General features: G+C 51.3%; 2 protein-coding genes and 1 long non-coding RNA gene across 3 annotated transcripts in view; 1 reads left to right on the forward strand and 2 right to left on the reverse strand.

The window, feature by feature from the left end:
- Nucleotides 1–1,114: 1,114 nt before the first annotated feature.
- On the reverse strand, nucleotides 1,115–2,118 carry LOC102014659. Its single transcript, XR_263440.2, has 2 exons — nucleotides 1,935–2,118; nucleotides 1,115–1,327 (listed from the first exon to the last, which is right to left on the reverse strand). It is a non-coding gene; the product is annotated as an uncharacterized LOC102014659 (long non-coding RNA).
- Nucleotides 2,119–2,123: 5 nt separating this feature from the next.
- LOC102014346 (chromosome unknown open reading frame, human C2orf70) lies at nucleotides 2,124–16,637 on the forward strand. Its single transcript, XM_005400436.2, has 4 exons — nucleotides 2,124–2,277; nucleotides 12,574–12,847; nucleotides 14,219–14,331; nucleotides 16,418–16,637. The coding sequence occupies exons 1-4, from the start codon at nucleotides 2,204–2,206 to the stop codon at nucleotides 16,560–16,562; spliced, it is 606 nt and encodes a 201-aa protein (XP_005400493.1). The 5' UTR covers nucleotides 2,124–2,203; the 3' UTR covers nucleotides 16,563–16,637.
- A 1,532-nt stretch (nucleotides 16,638–18,169) lies between these two features.
- Cib4 (calcium and integrin binding family member 4) overlaps nucleotides 18,170–22,098 on the reverse strand; it is a 65,025-nt gene continuing 61,096 nt past the window's right edge. The window contains exons 5-7 of the mRNA XM_005400438.2: nucleotides 20,611–20,720; nucleotides 19,701–19,789; nucleotides 18,170–18,342 (exon numbers count right to left, since the gene is read on the reverse strand). Of these exons, the coding sequence (XP_005400495.1) occupies nucleotides 18,312–18,342; nucleotides 19,701–19,789; nucleotides 20,611–20,720 (230 nt within the window). The 3' untranslated portion in view covers nucleotides 18,170–18,311. The remainder of the gene's footprint in view (nucleotides 18,343–19,700; nucleotides 19,790–20,610; nucleotides 20,721–22,098) is intronic.

Consider the following 22,098-nt stretch of genomic DNA (forward strand, 5'->3'; position numbering starts at 1 on the left):
TCTTTCTTTGACTTCCTAGGTCCTGTAATGTAACATTGACTAATATAAGTACTTACGCGTCATTAAATCTGCTTTATAAGTTCTGTATGTCAGGAGAAGAGTAAGTATCACCTAAAGAAAGACTTTGCCTCCTATCCTAGGGAAGGAATTAATGCATTTGTGGTTGTATCCAGGATAGTTGTATCATGTTAGGCAGAGTTATGAACTTGCTGTTGGTCTTTATTTGAAGATTAAATATGGTTTAAAGGAACGTGCCTGGTGGTCAAGTTGACAAAGGTGAGTTGTGACTGTTAATTGTGATATATCAATTTGACTGCAGTAAAAATACCGACCAGATTAATAAAGCACCCTTCTGGCTGTGTCCATAGGATATTCCCAAAGGTTACAGGCACATGCAGGCCAGCAAACTAAGCGGGGAAGATCCACTCTGGATGTGGGTGGCACAAACTGATAGGTTTGTCGCCTGGATGGAATCAAAGCAAAAGATGGAGGAACTAAATGGACTTGAGACTGCTCCATTCTGCTTGAATGGGTACATTATTTGCTGCTATCATTGCCTGTTTCCACTAGGCTCCAGCTTCTCAAGGCTTTCAACATAGACTCATACCAGCAACTCTCCAAGAAGCTTCCAGGTCTTCCACTTTGGACTGGCAGTGCATCCTTCATCCTTCTTCTTCCATGGTTTCCAGTTTCTTAAACTGAACAGCCACTGGGACCTCAGCCTCTCCAGCATGTAGATGGGAATTTTGGACTCTCCCACCTCTACACCTAATAAATCTCGGTGTGTGTCTATGTGTGTGTATGTGTGTATGTGTGCGTGATTGATTCTGTTCATCTAGAGAACACTAACCAATACACCAGGTCAGATCGCAAGCAGAAGAGCCAGATGGGCTAGAATTCAGACAAATGGACATGGGGTGATGTGTCCATGAACAGGGCCAGCTAGGAGGCCATGAACAGCAAAGGGAGTGGGTGTTCCACTTTGTCAGAGCTGGGGGTTACAGGAAAGCCTGCGCCCAGGGTTGCTATTTTAACAACTTCTAATGCTTTTCTTCTTGTAGCACACATTCCACAAGGAGACTTTAGGGGATTACAGATAAGACCCAAGACCCTGTTCTGGTTTTGTTTTGTTTTGTTTTGTTTTGTTTTTTAACCACTTGCAAGCCTCTAGACCTCCTGCGAGCCCCAGTTCCATTGTCATCTGTCAGAACACATCTCTGGAGAATTCTGGTTCCAGTGGCATCCTGTGAGCTTGTTAGTGTCTGTGTCTTCAGCAGCTGCCATCTACAGCTTCCAGCTGAGCTGATGACTTTTCCCTGCTTGACATCTGAGGGGGAAAGATGACCTGTGAGCAGTGAAGGCCAACTGCAGGTGTTCTTAACTGACTCAGGGATTGCTGCCATGGGAGCCATGGAGACAGGGACTGGATGGATCCAAGTCACAAAGAGCGCAGCACCTTTGGAGGAGTCTTCACACCCTCACCCCTCATTCAACACCTAAGGCCCTGGCCCTGCCCTGCCCACCACCAGAGCCGGGTGAATATCTCTGGAGGAGTCCAGAGGTGGAGGCCCACAGTGGGAGCCACAGGGCTTCGGGAAGCTTGCTGTCTGGAGTGGACACCAGCACTACAGACTCCAGGGCAAAGTGAACTGCGGGACTGGAGACAAACACAAATCACACACCCAGACTTTGTTATGATTTGCTCTTTGACCCTTACCAAACTACTTGTGTGGGGCACCTTCGGGAGCAAGATAAGAGGAAGGGGGTGCTAATTAGAAAAATGCCCCTCTCAACACATGCACACACTTGAACTACACAGGGTCCTTCTTAAGCCGCCACACCAAGCAGGCCCCCCGCAGAGCCACCCCTGGAGCCCCCAGGAAGGAGGGCATGGCAGGCAGCTGTGGGGAGGTTTCACTTCTGGGGATCCTTACAGTTATCCCAGCTCCTGGGTCTGATCCTCCTCCAAATGCAGGCGCAACCAGTCTTTTTGTGCCTTAGCGTTTGTGCCCAGAGTTCCGGAGCGGATACACTTAGGACAGGCCCGACCCGGCTGCTCCAGAAGGGGGAAGGCGAGAGGACCCAGCGTCTGGGAACGCCAGGCCAGACCCAGTTGCCAGGCACGCGTTGCCCGGTGACCCGCAGGCCATTTACGTCTGGCGCGAGTCTGAGCCGGACTCGCTGAGAGCGCGCTGTCCCCACCATGGCCTCCCGCAGCGCGGGCACCCTACTGACCGAGTTCAATGCCGCCTACGTGCCCCCTAGCCTCATGCCCGGGTAAGCGCGCGCCCGGGCCCCACCTGAACCTGAAGACGGCGCCACTCCTCTTCCTCCCGCTGCGCCCTTCCTTGGGGAAGCTCCCCACCCCCACTCCGCCTGGGTGTGAAGGAACCGCCGCGTCCCAGGCCCGTTGGCCTTCCTAGGGTTTTCCCGGTCTCCGCAGGCCGGGTGTAGGACAGAGCTGGGCGCTCATGGATTCCCCTTGGTAGGAAGAAGGTTGCTGAGAGAGGGAAGACCCGGATGACGGGACCTCCCTAGGATGTGGACCGAGAAGGAGGAGATGATAGACACAAGTGAGCTTTAGGGTTTGGAGGAGCCCCAGACAGCAAGCAGCCTGGATGCGGGGGTTGCGGGGTGAGGGGTGGAATGTGAGGCGCCTGCTGGGAACTGGATGTGTGGGACACCCAGGATTCCAGCGACAGTAGTGTCTGTGGTCCGGAGCTTGCGGGGCAGGCTGGGCAGTGGCTCAGGGTTGATAGCATGTACCATCCAGCCAACTTTCACACATGCTTCCTTCTGCAAACTGAACAGATTGCAGAATGCAAAGACCTCACAGTATGTTTTGAGTTTTGGACTGTTTTCAAACAGAGTAACCAAACATGGAGGGGCTGTCATATTGTCATTTCCCGAGGCTGGGAGCTGGGGCTTTAGTTTTCACTCAACATCTGGGGACACCACTTTTCTCTAGGTCTTGGACAGTCCAAGAGCTACTTTGGTTCCCAGCAAAGCTGATTTAACAGGCACGATAATTTGCTGAGGCCAAGCAAGGGGGGTTGGAAAAGGTGCCCTAGGAATTGCCTATTCATTCTTTCTTTCATGCATTCTTTCATTCACTTGAGAAAGATGTGTCCAGTGCTGGGGAGAGAGGATACTAGGTGTGTTGAGATGCGAGGGAGACAAACAGTCGGGGCTCCCCTCCCAGTCTTGTGTGAATGCACACATTTTAGTTCATGTCCATCTGAAGTTTTAGGCAGTGGTGTCTGCGCCACATTCTGGGTGTTTATCGTGGTTTTTTTTTTCATAAGCCCCACATAACCTCTGGTGGGAACTTCTTTTATTGCCTGACTCCTTGGCCATTTGCTGTCCATGGGGTGAGGCCTGATGCATGTGCAGATCCTGCCCCATGACTTCCCCTATGTTCTAGAAGGGGTGGGAGCAATTGGTTTCGGAAGCAGTCCCCAGGTTGCCTCTCTCTCCTTGCCGCTTGTCTGCGGTTCCCAAGAGCATAGGACCCATCCTGTGACTGATTTAGAAACAGTGATAACAAGTGGGTTACAGATACAACTTCCAGGCTGCTCTGGCCTAGGCTGAGCCCTGAGCCCCTGTCTGCTGCTTTCTAGGCTGGATCTTTCTGGGAGGCATGCACTTTCCTGAAAGATTCCCCATCGAGGAGGTTGGGTTGTTTTCTGTTTCTGAATGCTACCTCCTTGGGGATTTTGTTAACTTAATGAAAGAATCCAAGATTGCTCACCACACTTGGATAATTATTATTTTTGTGCTGCATCTTTTCAGACATTAATCACAGATTTTACAATGCAGCCAGTCTCTTCTGACACTCAAATCACTTCCTTTGCAGTTTTATTCATAAAGGCAGAGAATATTTAGTCTGGTAAGGACCTTAAAGATCATGCAGCCCAGGCCCCTCCTGCTCCAGACTTGGGCACTGAGGTCTGGAAGATCTTGCCTGAACCCCACACTGGTGATGGTAGAGGTGGACTGGAACTTGGTCCCTGGTGCCCAGTAGTAGCACCATACACTTCCATGTATGAGCAACAAGTATGTGCCAGACATTGTGCTGGCCCCTTTATGAACCTCCTTTAAAAGAAAAGATCTACATAACCACCATGCCTGGTGGTGCACACCTGTAATCCCAGCAGTCAGGAGGCTGAGAAAGCAGGATCACAAGTTTGAGGCCAGCTTGGACTACATAGCAAGGCCTTAAAAAAATAAAAAACAAAAACAAACTACATAACCACCCAGATGAGGAATAGGCAGTTTTCCTGAGGCCGTTCAGCAAGCAAGTTTCCCAGCCAAGTGTTTGTGATTTTAATACCCCTGCTCACCCTAGATATCTACCCCAACCCACATGCAGCCTCTCATTCTGCCTTCCTCCCTCAGCAGGGAGGGAATAGAGTAGGCACTGGGAGAGCCTGTGCAGCCGGCCGACTGGTTTCCAGTCCAGGTTCCATCTCTCTCTTACCCTGGGCAAGTTACGTCTCTTGATGCTTTGCTTACCTTATCCATTAAATGGGGATCCTAATGGTGTGCTCAGATAAGTTAATATACACTTAGTAACTTTGCTGTTATCATTAGTTAGACCTCCTCATGTATTCAAGCCCTTAGCTAGACTGCTCCATAGGAGGCCATGGTGCTTGACTCCAGATGGTTGGTGAGACGATGCTGGTCTGCTGGTAGTCAGCCAGGACGATCCCTTTTGCTTGCTGCTTCTGTGCACCTTGCCACATGTGCCTGGCCTTGGTGCCATCTTGCAGTGGGCAGGGAGCTTCTGGCTCAGTGTCCCAGGCATGACTGGGGATATCTGGCCTCAGTAAGAATCTGCCTCTTGCCAGTAGGTTAAGCATGGGTGGCACACTTCCTGGGCTCTCTGCCTCCCACCCTGCTCCCAGGCTCTTGGTGTATTCATTCATGCCCAGCCTGATACTGTCCCCGATGCTCGTAGCTTCCACCAAGCAGCTCTCCCGAAAAGCTAGGGCAAGAGGACTAGCACCGGGGCCCTCCTTCCATCTGCCTAGACAGGCAGCTGTGCTCTCATCTGCCACAAGCTTGCTCTTACCAGAAGGATGGTATCACAAAGGTGGCTGCACCCTGTCCCCAGAGTCCCTGAACAGCAGACACACATACTCAGTGCCGTGTTCCTGTTTAGTAACCAGCTCTCTGGAAAAGAGAGGCCTTCACCCATATCTGTGGTATAAATACCCCGCTCCTTGTGCCAATTTCAGGCTGTCCACATGGTGTCCTTAAATGAGCTGGGAAGGAGTGTGACCAGCCCAGCGCTGTAGAGGACAGTGGTCACCCTCACCAAAGTTTCACTTCCCCCAGATCTAGTTACTCTGGATCAAATGCTATCCAAAAACATTGAATGGGAAATTCCAGGAATAAACAACTTAGAAATTTCAAATAACTTTTATTACAGTATATTGTTATAATGGTTGCATTGTATCATTATGGCTGTTTATTTCTTACTTTTCCTAATTTATCACTTACATTTTATCATGGGTGTGTGGATAGAGAAAGGCGTAGTATTATAGAGCTCAGTACACTGCCAGGCTTCAGGTATCCCTGGGAGTCTGGAAAGCACCCCCTGTGGAGAAGGGCTAGTTGCATTGCACTATAGACATACTTTGAGAGAAGGAAAATAGTAAGATGTAATAAAATGGTAGAAAACCATGAGTTTCGAGGGTTTGCAACCTTTGTTTTCAGTATGTGCTGTTCAGCACAGAGTCAGCTACTTTCTGTCAGTCCTCATCCCTAGCTTCAGAAGCAGAGCTGGCCCAGATTCAAGCCCCAAATACAGAGGAAACAGAAGATAAGTTTTAAAGCCCTGCTATCCTCTACTGTGACACACTGCCCCACAGGCAGCCCCATTCTTAAACCACCACCTCCCCCAGAGCCTGCTTGTTGGCAGTCGGGTGCATAGCATCCTCTCCCTGCTCATCCACCTTCTCTTCTAAGGATCCACAGCCCCAACCCTGAGTCTCCGCCCTTCCCAGCCCCATGGAACAAGGTAGGGATACAGATAGGGGGAAAGCATATCCCTCTTGCCCCAGGGAACCTGTCATTCAGAAAGAAAAAATTCTTTTTTTTTTTTTTTTTTTTTTTGGTCTTTTTGAGACAGGGTCTCCCTATGCAGTTCAGGCTGGTCTTGAGCTCACTTTGTAGTCCAGGTTGGTCTCAAACTTGCAATGATCCTCCTGCCTCAGCCTCCCAAGTGCTGGGATTACAGGTGTGTGCCACCACACCAGGCTCAGAAAGAAAAAATTCTAAGGGGCCTGCTCATTACAAACACAACAGAATGTGAATTGGGCCATAAGAAAGGTACAACAGCCAGAAGAATGAAGAGGGGGCAGGGTCTACCTGATGGGTCAGAGCAGCCTCCATGGAAACAAGGGTCCCTGTGTGTACAGGGAGCAGTCCTTTCCCTGTCTCTTAACAGCATCATCTTGAAAGGTACCTGGAAAGATTATAAGATCACCCTCAGGGAGGAGGAGCTTCTGCACAGAGGGCAGAGCTTGGCAAATGCAGGGCCAGAGGTTCTGGAAGGGCATGAATTCAGTGATTATCCTCTTTGGCTTCAGTGGCAAAGCTGGGATATGGAAAAGAGTGACAAGGCTGGAAAGACCTCCTACAGAGGCCACATCAGGATGCCCCGAGCAGCTGGACCAGCTTGTTCTTAATTTCACAAGCAGTGAGGGCCCTGGTAGGTTCTGCCCCGGGGAAGGATCTGACCAGAACTGTCCTCAGCAGGAGGTGTTATGGAGAAGTGGAAAGGGGCCATGCTGAATAGTAACAAGTTAATTAGTTAATAAGGCTGCTCATGGGATCCCTGATGCTCATGGTAATTAATTTTAATGTTAGCTGTGGGGCCAGATGATGCCGTTAAGAGGCAGGGAAGGGACTGCTCCCTGTACACGCAGTAATCCGCTGTGGGCTCCAGAACCCCAGTGATCATTCCCGGGGGCCTGCTCAGCCCGAGTCAGAGCTTGTGCATGTACGGGTGATGGAGAAGCTCAGGAGCAGGTGCAAGGGTCCCTCTAAAGGTGTGACTGTGCTGTCCTCTGCCAGTTCCCTCTTGCTTTCCACCTTGGCTGCTCACAAAACCAACAAAAGCAGGGGAGCCAAGGGCTGTGCTGTGGAGCTACCGTGGGTCATGTGTAAGACCCACAAGTTCAGGTGAGCCACAAGAGATGTATACCTAGCTTGCCATGATATGCCCACCGAGCACTAAGGAATATGACCATGCACATGCTTGCGCACGTAGGCAGGAGCGTGTGCACATGCACACACACACACACACACACACACACACACACACACACACCTGCCAGAGCAGCAAGTTCTGAAGGGAATCCAGGCAGAACCTGGAGAGCTGCGGAGGAGGGGGCTTCTATTCTATTGGGATGCAAATATCTTGGCATTCAGAGAGGGTGGGAAGGCAGGGAGAGGAGGAGGAGCATGGCAGAGAGCTTGGGGGTGGCAAAGAGAAAATCAGAAGAACGAGTCACATTTCTACAGCTCCTTTCTTTAGAGGAGCCCAACACCCCTGTGGGAGGCATGGTTCATGTGCTATGAGGATCAGAGCTCACCCCCTTCTAAAACAGTGTTCCCAAATGTCCTGGCCCTGGGGTTCTGGGCTTCTCTTTCCTTTAGGGAGCATTTACTGAGCACTTCTTGGGAGTCCTGTGCTGGTGACTAGGGAGAACCCAAGTTAGCCAAGGAAGCAGATTCAGGTGGATCTGGACACGGACTTGTGGGTGACAGTCCTAATGACAGACCACACAGACACGAGGTGCAAAGTGTGGTCAGGAAAGGTGACGAAGAGTACTGGCTCTTTTGGAGTGAGCAAGTGGCAGATGTCCAGGTGGCAGGAAGAGGTCAGCATCCCAGGTAGAACTCCCACTGGGCTCAGAGGCCTGGGTGCACAGGAGCCCCTTGATTGAGCACTGCTACTGGGTCTGGCTGCCTATGGGGCAGTGAGGAAGGTCGCTGTGGCCTCAGCATACACACAGGCTGTGGAGGGTGACACTTGGTCTAGGAGATTCAAGGTGGTCAGGTCAGCACGAGAGGAGGGCAAAGGGTGGGGAGAGCGCTGGATGGGGAGGCCAATGGAGGAGGCCAAACAGCAGGACCTCCAAGGACCCTGTTTTCTGGCTTAGGTGAAGTGTGGATGGGCTAGTGTTAATGAGGGCAGGCATATAACCCAGGGCATGAGGAGAGACAGGCAGGTTTGTTCATACTGGGCAAGCCCGACATGGGCAGCACAGCATGGGGATCTGTTGCTAGAATGGTCGGAGCGAGAGACAAATTCAGGCATCATGGGTATGCTGGAGGAATTGGATGAGCCCCATGGGTGAGGTCTCCCAGGAGGAGTGAACAGGCAAGAGGATCCTGGGGCAGCGCCTGCATTAGAAGAGGATCCCAGGCAGGAGCCAGACCTGCTGCCCATCCTCCCCCATCACCCCTGCCCCAAGATTCTTCTCAAAGCCTCATCCCAGGCAACCATGGAGCTTGGCCAGTACCACCCATGGGAATGGTCTTCCCTCCTAGCAATTGGTAATGTGACAACCATGACCCGGCTCTGACTTGGGTGGGGTCTAGTTGTGCCTGAGCTCGCACAGCATGGTTCTCAGGACGTGACTCCATAACTTCTGAGCTAAACTAGCAGCTTGGTGTTCCCAGGCCCTGGCACTGTGCCAGCCCCCACTGGGTTCCCGACAAAGTGATATGTAATACCATCAGACTCTTTGAAAAAGGATATGTATACCAAGAAGAAAGAAACAGATCACCCCATGTCTAAACACCTGGAATTAAACCAAGATTGCCATTTGGTGACCATCACTCCAGATCTGTCTGCATGTGCGTATTATGTGGATGGAGGGGGTAGATATAAAGGTAGATGGAAGCAGTTTTATTAAAAATGGTCATATGGAGCCAGGGGTTTAGCTCAGTGGCACAATGCCTGCATGGCAAGTGTGAGGTACTGAGTTTGATTCCTCGTACCCATCCCCAAAAATCATCATACTAAGTTTTCTATTTCAAAATGAGAACCATGACATTTAATCTTACTAGAATTTAAGAGAAATAAATTGAAATAAAATGGAAGTAGACTTTAGGCAAACATCAACTCATCACAAGATATGACTTCTTACAAGATCCCTCTAAAAGGAGGAGGGTAATACAATCCACCCAAGGGCCAAGTCATTCTGCCATGTTTTAGTGACAGTTTCAACTTAGATGCTGTGGGTTGACTGCGGGGTGGCATTCTTAGCAAGTGCACCCCTCTCCTCCACCCCGCAAACTTCAGTTGCTCAAGTTATTTTTACCTTGACAGGTTTTACAACATTTACATTCTGTTCGGCAAGCAGCATTCACCCGGTTGCTATTCTTGGCTCTATTCTTGAGTTGACTTGAAGATCACCGCCCCTCATTCTCACGGAGGTGCCACATTACTGAGTTGTGCTTTTTTCTTTCGAATCACCTCTTGGTTGGCAGGATTTTATCACTGCAGATTACTTTCAAAAAGGGCTTTGGAGTGCGCTTTCTTTTCCTGTGTGTTTTTGCCTGAAGAAAGGACTGGCTTTCTACCTGGTTGGACACTTGGCGGGCGCGCTGCTCTGGGTCATGCTCTCTGTCCTGAAGAATGAGGTGGGCGTCTTTCTTCACATTCTATTCTGTTGCTTTATTTTCTTGTTGAGGTTCAGCAGACCTGATATCTGTGAGCCTTCTTTCATTCCCTACATTCTGAACCAGCTGAGCCATAAGAGAGTAAGGATTGATATCAGAATGGATGCCAGATATACTGAAGCCCAGAAGGAGACAGGGCAGGACTGGAGTCTGTCCACTTAAAACTTCTGGTTTGGAGGGGCAACGTGTGTTTCTTTGTTTATAACAGAAAGGATGAAGGAAGGGTGGGCTATAGTGCCCCAGTTTCCCCTTGCACTCACTCAGCACCTGGAAGTTCTTCCACGTCCAGTGGACAGGAACAAGTGGGCATGGAGTTCCTTCCACACCAGGACACAGGGTGGAAGGAAACAGCATCTTCCTATCAGTTCCATCATTATCTTTTACCTCTTAGCTTACCAAATCTATATTTCTAGGACGTTTCATCCATAGCGTGAAGTACTGTCAGGATCCTGCTTCTACTCCCCAGGGTACATTTCCTTTTATAAAATTTCTGCATCAATGCAAATGTCACAGAGAGACAGTGTAAGCCAAGAACACTGATGACCTCACATGACCTTAATTAAAAAGTAGAGGTTCAATTTTGAGTGGTGGGTCAGAAATCAGACTGAGGGTGGTCAGGAAAGAACAGAAGTTCACAAAATAAAAGCGGAAGGGTCAAGATATTCCTTGGAGAGGAATAAAGGAAAGAGGTGGTGTGTGAGACAGCAGCAAGATCTACTACAGAATTCTGTAACCTAGGAAAGGCCCATGCACGTCTCCAAGCAGAGACAGGAAGCCAAGAGAGAAACAAACATGAAAGATGGCAGGGACCTTGCTGGTGTTGTGGTACACGTCTGTAATCCCAGCTACTCAGGAGGCTGGGAGAGGAAGATTAAAAGTTTGAGGCCAGCGTGGATGGCTTAGTGAGTCTCCATCTCAAAATAAAAACGAAAGAGTTGGGAATGTAGCTCAGTGGTAGAGCACCCCTGGATTTGATCCCCAGAGGAAAGGTGCCAGAAGGGAAAGACAGAGACCAAGAGAAATGGAGAGCTGAAATGGGGCAGTGAGGGCTCTGGTGCTGCAGGAGGGGTGGACTCCAGACCCTGGGACAAGGGGAAGGCAAGCCAGGCAGACAGAGGGACTCTGTCTCCTGGAAGTGGCTCACAGGAGGGGCAGCAAGGACTCTGCTGCCCTCGCCCCTAAATTTCCAGGCAAGAAGACATGGCCATAGGCAGGGCATTTGGAAGGGCCCAGTGGGAAGAGCTCTGAGGAGCCCCAGGGTCATGGGGCTAAGGACAGCATGTCTCATGGCCAGGTCGGCAGCCACATTCCTTGCTGCTCTCAGTGCTCTGGCCCCAGCAGCCTCCAGGCCACCAGATCCCAGGAAGGGTCAGTAAGTGGTGGTGTGTGGGACCAGGACTGACTCTAGGTATTTTACCTACAGCTGAAAGCAATCAGAAAGTAGTCTCTTTGTTTAGCTTTCCTACGTTCTTTTGTTTGTTTGTTTGTTTTTTCTGAAAAAGCAAAGAAGGAAATCACTACCTTAGCCACCACCCATCCTACTGGTAGAAAGACTAAGGCTTGAGGCAGCAGCCAGGCTACTGAAGCACTGACCTCCAAGCCCTGGCATAGGAACCATGCCTGGAATGTCGGGGTGGAAGATACCCCTGGCAGTGAGCTTTGGATATGAGCTGGAGGTCCCTGCAGCCAGAGAGGCCCTTGGGTGCTCCCATACGCCAGTCCAACTATAAACATCATCAGCACTACAGGCACTTCACCCACTCATCTTTTCATCTGTTTAATAAACAATTTCCTGCCCACATACTGCCTGCCAGACCTGGCACTGAGCCCCAGTAGTATGAACATGAACAAAACCGCAAGCTCTGCCCCCAAGAAGCTGCCATCAGCTAAGGACTGAAAGATATGTACAGAGACAGAAGCAGCACAGAAAGAGATGTGGCTGATGGAGGGGATTTTAGATGCAAAGGGAGCAGATGCTGCCCAGACCTAGGAGTGGTAGCAATTCTTAGAAGAAGGGCCTTTTGGACTAGTTGTAAAGGACTGTTTAGTATTTGGGAGGCAAAGAGCAGGATTTGGAAGTGGAGAGTGAACATGATTGGCATCCTGATGGTGGAAGACAGGGGGCAATAATCCAGGAGAGAGGAAGCAGGCAGTTACAGCTGGAGAACCACGATGGTACCTCAGGACTGGCTGTGGGGTGACAGAGGCCAGAGGTGTAGGCAAGGATCCTATGACAGACAGCTTTGAATGCCTTGCTAAGGATTTGATTTTGGAAAGTTCATTTGGGTGGAAGTGTGGAAAATGGATTGGAGGGATGGGGGTGTGAGTTCAGGCAGGAGAATGTTAAGGACAATATGACCAGATGAAAGGTGATGAAACGAAGCTCGGGGGGTGCTCTGGGCCCACAGGATTTGGTGAATGATTGGATAGGAGAGAGATGGATGTCCAAGTGTCTGACCTGGACAGCCAGGGAGGATCCTACTGAGATGGAGCTGACTACTGGGGAAGGTGAGGGTGGGAGATCACATCTGGAACATCCGGGGTTGGGGGGAAATGCTTAGTATGCAACTGGATACATCAGACTACACAACCTGCGTAAGTAGAGACCTGGTGATGGGGAGACACCCTGGGCTCTGGCCCGTAGGTAGGCCTCTGGCCTGGAAGATGACCAGCTAGGCAGAGAACTATGTGTAAGGGAAGAAGCCAAGTCCCCCCCACCTGGCTTCCCCCAAAGGCCCAAGCAGGCCAGTGCACCCTAGGAAGCCTCTCAGGCCAGAATGACCACCGGGCCCCTCAGCTTATAAGGGCCTCTCTTGGAAGTGGCCCTGGAGCTCTTTATTCTCTGCATCCCCTCTGCCCTGCTCCACACAGGTATCAAGGCCATGTGCCTGGCGTGGCCTTCTCCTTCGGCTCACCCTATGGCACCACCACCCTCAAGTACTTCCAGGACCACCGCAATGCGGCCATGGAGAAAAGCCACGCGGGCCTCAGCAGCGGCAGCTCCTTCCCCACCATCTTCTCCCCTAACCCCAACCTGGTGCTGATGGATCGCTCGCACTTCCGGGACCACTGGCTGCACCTGCCCAGCTACACTCGCTTCAACCTGGACAGCCACCGCTCCGCTGAGCTGACGTACTTCTACCGGGTGAGCTGGGGATAAGCATCCTCCAGAGCAGCTGTTCTCTTTCTTAGAGCCAGCAGGGAACCTGGTGATTTGGCTGGGAGGAGCCTTGGGACTCTTGCTTGCCTGACTTGTCCCTCCCTGGGGTTTTGTGACTCCTGACCCCATCACCACTGTTACTGGTACAGTGGGGGTGTTTCTGAGTAAAAGGCCAAAGATTCAGCCACAGGATGAATCACACATGACAGAGACCCACCAACAGCCCCTGCTTGGCTCCAGGCTACTGATCTACCCACCTGGACTCTGATGCCCACTGGCCTTCCCAGTCCCCAGGCCCCTGAGGGTGTGCCCTGAGCCAGTCTCAGCCCCAATGACACCAAGGTGAAAGAAAACTGCCCATAGCTATTGCCCTTGTCCAACTCCTCTGGCTCATCCACAGAAGGCCACAGGACCTGAGCTGGCCCTTGTCCCTTGTGGAAATGAGGAGTCATTCTCTTCTGTGTTTCAAGGACCCTACCCTCTGGTCACCTCTCTTACGAACATCCTTCCCAGCCTGACTGCAAAGGCACAGGTGCCTGGTGTCAGGACAGAGGACTTGTGTGCAAAGGCAGCTTCCTGGGGGCAGGACGAGGCAGATGCCCTGAGACTCTGACAGCTGCTCCCTCTGCCTTGGCTCTCATACAGGACATGTCCTTCCCAGGAGGGAAGGAGGAGGACCAGACCTAGATCAAGCCGACCCGTGCTTGTGTGGGCAGCCTATGGGGGCTTTCACTCCTCCTTGGAGCTGGTTCCTCATCTCCTTTACTGTCTGTAGCAGAGCTGGTGTGTGGATGGAGGGTGTGTGCTGATCCCCGTCAGACGAAAAACTGAGGCTCAGAGAGGACACCAGCTGGTCTGCAGTTGGGTTGGGGCTTCAGAAACCCTGGGGACTCCTCTAGGGACTTTAGGGAAATAGTTACTTTCCCATCACTAAAACAAAATACATAACACAAGGTGAAGGATGAGAGGTTTATTTTGGCTCACGGTTTCAGTCCCGGGTTGGCTGGCTCCAAGACAGAAATGGCATGGTGGACAGGCACGGTCAAGGACAGCTGTTCAACCTGCAGTGGCCAGGAAGCAGAAGAGAAGGGAAGGGCCAGGGCAAGAATACACTCTTCCAGGTCATGCCCCACTAACCATCTCCAACCCGCCCTGCCTCCTAATGGCACCATCAGCTACTGAGCTCATTAATGGGAGAAGCCACTGATGAGCACCAATCACCTTCCAAACACATGAGACCCTGGGGGATATGTTAGTTCTAAACCGTAACAGAGACTGCCTCACCCCTGCCCAGCGCAGCAGGCAGAGTACAGGTGCACACCAACCACTGTCTTCTCTCCCCTGGCGGAGATGCAGAAGGCACAGCAGCATCGGAATTACTACAGAGACAAGACCGGCACAGTGCCCCAGGTCCCCTACTTCGTGCTGCCTGTGAGGGAGAGGGAAGGGTACCCCATCCCCACCGACCTGTGAGTACCTGTCCCCCCTTCCCACCTGCTCCGACAAATACATCCACAGTGCACCTGCTCCCTCCAGGGGCCTGCAGGGAACCAACAGAAACCAGTTAATGAACTTGCCCTTGAGCGCCTGCAGGGCAAAGTGACAGCTACAGAGCAAGGAGGTCGGCGCTGCAGCAGCCTCCGGAGGGATGCGCGGCACCTGAATGGGTGGAATCAGGAGGAGCGCTGCCCCCACAGATGTGCCCTGAGTTTGGGAACACACCCCACAGTCTTTGCTGGCCTGAACCTGCGACTCTCCCCCTGCGATAGCAGCGTTGGCGCTGCGCTAGTGCAAATGCAGTGCGGCTGCTGTCCTCTAGTGGACACAGAGGACACTACACGGAGCGGGAACCTACCCTGAGCCCCAGCTAGGCTAGGAAAATGTTCTCCTAGGGACTTGAAAACGTCTTGAGAGGTCAACTGGCCATCTAGCAAAAAATGGGCACTTCTCACCACCTGCCGTCATAGCTGCTGTTATCTGGGGGAGTGCCATTCCCCCAGGGAAGGCCAGCTTTACCCTGGGAGGTGATCTGGGCCCGCATCTCTCCTGCCTGCCACCTAGGCATGGGATCACAGCTTACTTCAGGTGCCCTGTGGCAGGAATAGGGTGGTTTATTTTGAGAGCTGGTGCCTGGGATGGATGCCACCTGGCCTCCCAGGGCAGTCCTCCCCCGCCTCTGTAACCCCTTCTCTGTCCAGGGAGGGTCTCTGGTTAGCAACAGATCCAGGGTTTTTAGCTCTCTGCTGACCCTGCACGTGCCTCAACATCAGGCTCTAGAGAAAGCAGCAACTGTTCCCCATATAGTTGAATGGCTTTTAAAGACTCTCATTGCCCATAGAAGTGCCTCTCTGTAAGGCAGATGGATCTATTTTATAAATAGTACAACTGAAGCTCAGTGGCAGCCTTAGAGTCTTGGCTGGCTTGGGCAACATGGCTGGTTGGCAGCTGTGCTTCAAGGGAATCCATGTCTCCTGTGTCCAACTCTAGGGCCTGGGCTGACCATCTCCACTAGTTGAAGACTGGGTCTCTTCTGGGGACAGGTCTCCTCCTAACACCTTCTTGCTAGGGCATTGCCAGCTCTCTGCCTTTTCCAAATTGCCTGGTATCCTACCCTGCTGACAGTCTATAATGATGGTGATTGTGGTACAGTGGTGACAGTGATTATGGTAATGGTGATGGTGAAGGTAATCATGGTGATGATGGTGATCAGGACGGCGATGAAGATGGTGATGTGGTGAGGGTGATGTGATGGTGATGACGGTGGTGATCATGATGGTGATGATGGTGATGATGATGACAGTGGTAGTGATACTGATCATGACCATAGCAATGGTGATAGTGGTGATGATGATAATAGCGATGATGGCGATGGTGAAGGTGATTGTGGTGGTGATGGTAATGGTGATAATGGTGAAGATGATGGTAATAATGGTGGTGATAGTGATCAAACTCCAGAAGGGGAAAGATTTGTCCCAGGCCACAGAGCCAATCACTGACCTTCTTATCCTCAACCCAACCACCTGGTTGATTCTGTGTTGGACTGTCAACAGTCACCACCATCACCACCATCATCACCACCATTATCACCACCATCACTACATCATTACCTTCATCATCACCCTCATCAGTATCTTCACCACCAATATCACCATCACCACCATCACTGTTATCTCTGGTAACACCTGTTCAGTATTTACTCTTTGTCTAGCATTGTCTTAAGTGCTTTATCCCACTACCTGATATACTCCTCAAATCAAAGCCTAGGGGAGTGATACCAAGAACAGTGCATAGTTATATGGGTGCACATCCATCAGGAGATAGAGCAGAAGTTATGCTGCTTCTATCAGATGCCTTTGTCCCCACTCCTAACTACCCATACTGCAATGCAAATACATGTCCTCTCTTCTCCCAAGCCAAGGAACTTTATCAGATGTTAAAGTGAGGACCATCTAGCAGGGCAGAGGGACTTAAAGTGGATGTGGGGGGCTATTGCTGGCACTCTTCACCTTCCCTCCTGGGCCCACTGTCTGACACGGTCTGCATCTTCACCTGCAGGCCTCCTCTGAGCCCAAAGGAGAAGTGGCATCTTTTAAGACTCTCCCCTGAGAACCAGAAGACCTATCAGACTTTCCCATCAGGGAAGAGGGTGTCCCCACAAGAGCGACAGAAGAGGGACTGCTACTTCGAGTTCAGAGCTTGAGACCAGGTGGCTGATGCCCGGGAGCTTTGGCCCTGCCCAGATGGCTTGCGTGGAATAAAATCTTTAGCCACCACATCCCATGCATCTGTCCTCTTTGTCCTGGGGACATTTCACAAGGGTGAGAAAGTGCTCCTGAGGTCACTCAGCATCATGTCTTAAGATGTACCCAAGTCTCAGTGACAGGTCATGTGGGTAGAGACCACAGATATAATCAAAGAAGCCGGATTGTCCCATGTGTGGAAATGAGGGCATAGTGACTCAGAATATCACACTGGTGTGAGATGGGAGAGAATTCTTATATGAGCCCTGACTCAGCATGGTTTGGCTTACATGATAATCTATGAGGAAGGTGTTCTTATTCTCACTTCACCGATGAAGGAACGGAGGTTCAGGGACGTTGAGAAGGTTGCCCAAGTTCACATGGTGAAGAAGGGACACAGCCAGGATCTGACCCCCAGGCCCTGGCTTTTCCACTATATACCCTGCTTGTGGTCCACGTGGAGACAGGGGCAGCCTTTGGGACCCTGAAAGACCTGTGGAGGAGCAGCCTCTGGGGTAAGAAGCTATTTGACACGGCTACTCCCTGCATCCTGCCCAGACTGGCAGGGACAGGCTGATTTGGAATCTGCCCCCAAGGCTGTTTCTAAAAGATGGGAGACAGAAACCCAGGCCAGTGGCTCGCAGGGAAGTTCTGGGCTTCAGCACCTTCTGGGTGAGGTGTGGACACTGAGGTAGGTGCCGAGGTCACGTGTCTGCGTGGTCTTGGACGATCCGTTCTCACCAAACAGCCACTTCCATCCCCTCAGAGGCTGCTCTCCCAGGGGGCAGGATGTGGTGAGCAGCTCTCAGTAGACAGGCTCTGGCATAGGGACCTCAGGCCAGGAGGGTGTCCACACCAGAGGGCTTGCCCAGCACTCCAGCACCTCCAGGATTGGACCCTCCAAAAAGATTCCATCAAGCAAGAGGGCTCTTACTGCTCCTGGATGGGTGAGCCAGGACTAAAGGCAAGGGAGCCACAGCAAGGTTCAAGTGCACAGGAGGGTGAAGCAGCCCTTCCTCCGTAGCCAGCAATTAGCCACTTCCCCCAGGACAACATAAATAAGAAGCCCTTGTGCTCATCAGGTGGGCATCTGACCATGCTCAGGACCTCCCATAAGGGGCTTCTCTTGTGTCCCAGAGCCCCTGACCAGCTGGGCCCCAAACTGCACTGGAGTGGCCAGATCCATTCCAGGGCCTGGCTGAACAGCAAAGCAAATAAGCCCTTATTCCTGGTCATGCATGGTCTCATCCCAAGGGCCTGGGGATGCCAAGTAGGGCCAAGATGTCTCCTCCATGGAATCAGGACAGGGAAGCTGGCGCCGGCTGGAATGACTGCTATGTACGCATCTCTGTGCCCTGAGCATTGGGAGATGCTGGGCAGGGATCCCAGTGAAGGGTGGGAAAAATGAATCCTTTCCTATGGAGCTTCCTCCCATTTGGTCTGGTCCCCTCCTCTTATAATGGGTCAAAAAGACAGGCTGTCCCTGCAAACACACACCCTGGAATAAACAGTTAATGCAAAGTCCCTGTGTCTGATCCTGTGCGCCAAAAGCAGTAGGCCCACATGCTAAAGAAAACACTTTGTTTTTATTTTAGAGGGGAGGGAAGGATATGGACATGGTGAGACTTTGGATCATCTCCCCAGTGCCTGGAGAGGGGGGCTTCCAGTGGTCTCCCTCAAGGCTGCTGGGTCAGGAGTTTGCAGCCACTTCAGCATCCCCAGAAGTGGATCCGAAAGGAGCTGAAAGGAAGAATCCTGTGAGCCATCTGCATCCTGCAGTCCTAAGGAGCCCTCTAATGCTGGGCTCACAGTGGTCCTCGAGGTCCCTACCATAACCACCTCTCATGTCCCTTTCACCTAAGCTTCTTTTAGTATAACCACAATGCAAACAGTCTCAGAATGTTGGGCAGCATCCACCAATGGGAAGAAATCAGAATGATTCGGAGAGAAATTCAAGGCTGCCAGGATTCCAACACCAGTTTGGGGTTAGGCTATTGCAGAGGAAGAAAAAATACCTTAGGTTGGGATGACTCCAAATGTGGCATCCTTGTGGACTACCGTAGCTAGCCACAGGCCTCAGGCAGCCACACTGAAGTGGGGGCGCTCGCCTCCATCAGAGTGGTTGGAAGAGGAATGGACGCCTGCCCTGCCTGGAGCACCTGGATACTGTCTCTCTGGGAACTCACAGTCAGAACTGAGAGGCACTGCTTAGGAATGACTGGGGCTCATCAAACCAAGGAGATAAAAATTTGATCACCATAGAAAGGCCAAGATGACCTCATGTCTGACAAAAAGAGAGGACTGGTTTGCAGTGTAAAGCAGTGTGAGGAGTGAGAAGTACAGACTTGGCGAGAGAAGGAGGGGCAGCTCTCTGTTTTTGTGGGGCTGGTTTCTTAAGCCATTCTGAGTGCGCATTCTTCCTTGCTTTGATACCAAGGGACAAATAGGGGTTGGTATGGAAGATACATGTTGACAGATGCTAGCTGAGCTCAGGGAAGGCCACTTTTGCAGAGCTCTTTAGTCTTGACCTGGGCTGCCTTGAGGCCATGCAGTTCCTGTAACTGGAAGAGGCCATAGGAGACTGGCAAACATGGCCAGGAGATACAGAAATGGTCAATCATCTCAGGGGTGTTTGGACTGAAGAAGACCATTAATTCCTACTCTCGGAAGGAGAACTGGCTGCTTCTGTTAAGTTTCATTTCTTCAGTGTACACCACCATGGGCACCTCACATTCCTGGCAAAGCCCCGAGAGCACGTGGCTCCTACAGAACAGTGGGAAAGACAGCACCCCAGGCCAGTCCTGGAGGCTAGTTGTCCCTCAGGGGAGCACACGGGTGCGCTGGCTGTTCAAGGCTGTACTGGAGGTTGTACCATTCATGTGGTTTTCAAAGCCCAGCATGCAACCTTCCCCCTGTCTTTTAATTCCCCAGAAGCTCCGGTTTTTAATTGATTCTGAAAGAACCTGCCAAGTGCCATAGACACCCAGGACCTCTTTCAGAAGACTGAGATGCTCTATTGCCAAGGAGAGACTGGGGGGTCCTTGTTACCTCCACCACCACCACATTAGGCAGCCTGCTCTCCCCCCAGGACTCCTTACTTCATGAAATCTGGAGATTTGGCCATTGCATGTTCAAACTCTGAGAAGGACAGCATGTTGTCATTGTCCAGATCCGACTCACTCAGGACCTGGCCAGGGGAAGGAGGTTCAGAGGAGGCTGGTGTCAGGTGATGAGCTGGGGCGCAAAGGGAGGAGGTGAATGCCTCACGCTAAGGGGCTGCCATATGCCGGGATCTCTGCCAGGTGCTTAACACTCATCCCCAAATCCCCTGCCCTCTGTCTCTCACCCCTGAAGCAGGTTCTCATCCCCTCCCACAGAGATGAGGGGATGTGCACTAAGGTCAGGGACCCTATGGGCAGACTCACTCCCGGGAAGATTCTCCCTGGGGCCTCCAGCACCAGACTGTTAATGAGAACAGGGGTTCCCTCAACCACCCAATCAATCACTCCAACATCCAGTCATAGGCACTGGAAGTTTTCATGGTCTGAGAACATGGATCCATGACTTCTATTGGGTTTGGGGGACTGTCTTCATTTCTGTCACTGTAAGACGTCTGGGTATTGTGTTGCTCTGGCTTAACATGGGGAAGGACACCATGATATGTCCATCTGGTGCTAAGCTGCTGTTGGCCAACCTGCCTGCTCTGATCACCATGTGAATGGGGAGGTCGTGGGTGAGTAGAGCAGTGTTCTGGGGCCCATGGGAGGATCTTAGAGAAAGGACTGAAAACTGAGGGGTAGTTGCTGAGAGCTGTGTGTCTACTTCTCAGGGTACCTTGTGCTGTCCACCCCATGGCAGTAGCTAGGGAATGTGTGGTTCAAAAGTCAGTGAGTCATCCACTTTAGGTATGGCCCTGGGTCTCCTCCCGAGAAGGTAGGCTGACATCTGGGTGGTTCGGGGTGACAACTTGGGCCCCCAAGCCCTCCCCTTCAACCCCTGGGAACATACATGTTGTATGAGGTCCATCAGCAGGTCCTCAGGCACATCGTCACTGTTGAGCAGTCGCAGCACCATCCTCTGCAGGTCCTCCTCGTCAATGAAGCCATTCTCATTAAAATCTACAAAGAGCAGGCAGTGCCTGTGCTGAAGGGAGTTGGTCCTGGAGAGTCCCAAGGCCCATGGCACAGACAACCCTCCGCCCCAGGTGGGCCTGCAGCAGAGCAGGCTGCAGACAAACGAGTGCTAAATAGCATGGCAAAAACAACAATAATCACTGCACTAGGCTGAGTGTGTGCTCAGCCCTTTCCTGACAGCTAGACCTATTTTAAGCTTCTGCAGCTTCATAATCAATATTTTATTAGTCTTATTTTACCCAGAAGAAACTGAGGTGCCAGAAGGGCAGGGATTCAACCCCAGCTAGGCTGACCCGTGACCCTCATGTGCTATGGCAATCTCCATCTTGGACCTCAGAAGCCCGGATGTCTTTTAATGCCAGAAGCCAGACAGCAGAGAGGAGTGGAAGGCAGCCTGGATTTGGAGCCAGAAGTTCTGGGTTCCAATTCCTGCTCTTGCTCCTGTGCAGCAGCTGCAGAGTGACCTGAGCATTTGTCTCCCCTACTCAGGGAAGTAAGGACAGTGGCCTTTACAGCATGTGCCACTCAGATTAGCTTCCAATACTTTGGCTATGCCCTCAAAGAGACAGGCACAGGAGAAAATACTGCCTCCACCTCATCCTCTACCTCTAGGAACATGCCTAGGACAGAGTAGAGGCTCAGTGAAGAACTACCCAAGGTCATATGTTGGTAAGAAGTGGAGACATGATTAACTCAGGTAGCTGGCCTCTTCTGGAAGCCTATGCTCTCCCTCTCCCATAAATGCCTTTACTGCAACAAAGTGCCTATTTTCAGCTGGGCACAGGATCACCCACAAGGAACACTACATTTCCCAGTGTCCCTTGCCACCGAAGTGGCCATGTGACTAAGTTCTGACCAATGAGATGTAAGAAGAGGGGGCTCCAGCAACTTTTGGGAAGGACTGCAAAGACAAGTCCTCAGGGAGAGTGAGAGGACTTTGGGAATGGAAGGTAAAGCAACAAGTAGGAGGAACCTTGGTTCCTGATGCTGTGGCATTTTAGAACCACTGTAGATTTCTGTACATTACAGAAATCAGCACATAGCTTCCAGGGATCTTGTAAATTACATTGCTGAAGCCACTGGTACTTATTAATTAGGGTTCTGACCACTGGCTACCAAATTTAATCACAATTCATTATCTCAGCCTCAGTTCCTGTATTTGTAAAATGGGGATGACAGCAGTATTTCCACAGAGTGTAAATGAAATGGGGGAAATATATGGCTAGCAGCTGGCAAGAAGTCTGGTATACAGAAGATGCTTGTCAGAATGCTAGGGGCTCACTTCTGCATCACTTTCTGACTGTTACACAGTAAAATGCAAACTTTAGGAACTATGTAATAGCCTATCTTAAAGAATGGGAGC

The sequence above is a fragment of the Chinchilla lanigera genome, unplaced genomic scaffold (genome assembly GCF_000276665.1).
Source record: "Chinchilla lanigera isolate Chin_1 unplaced genomic scaffold, ChiLan1.0 scaffold00068, whole genome shotgun sequence".
Classification (NCBI taxonomy): Eukaryota; Metazoa; Chordata; class Mammalia; order Rodentia; family Chinchillidae; genus Chinchilla; species Chinchilla lanigera.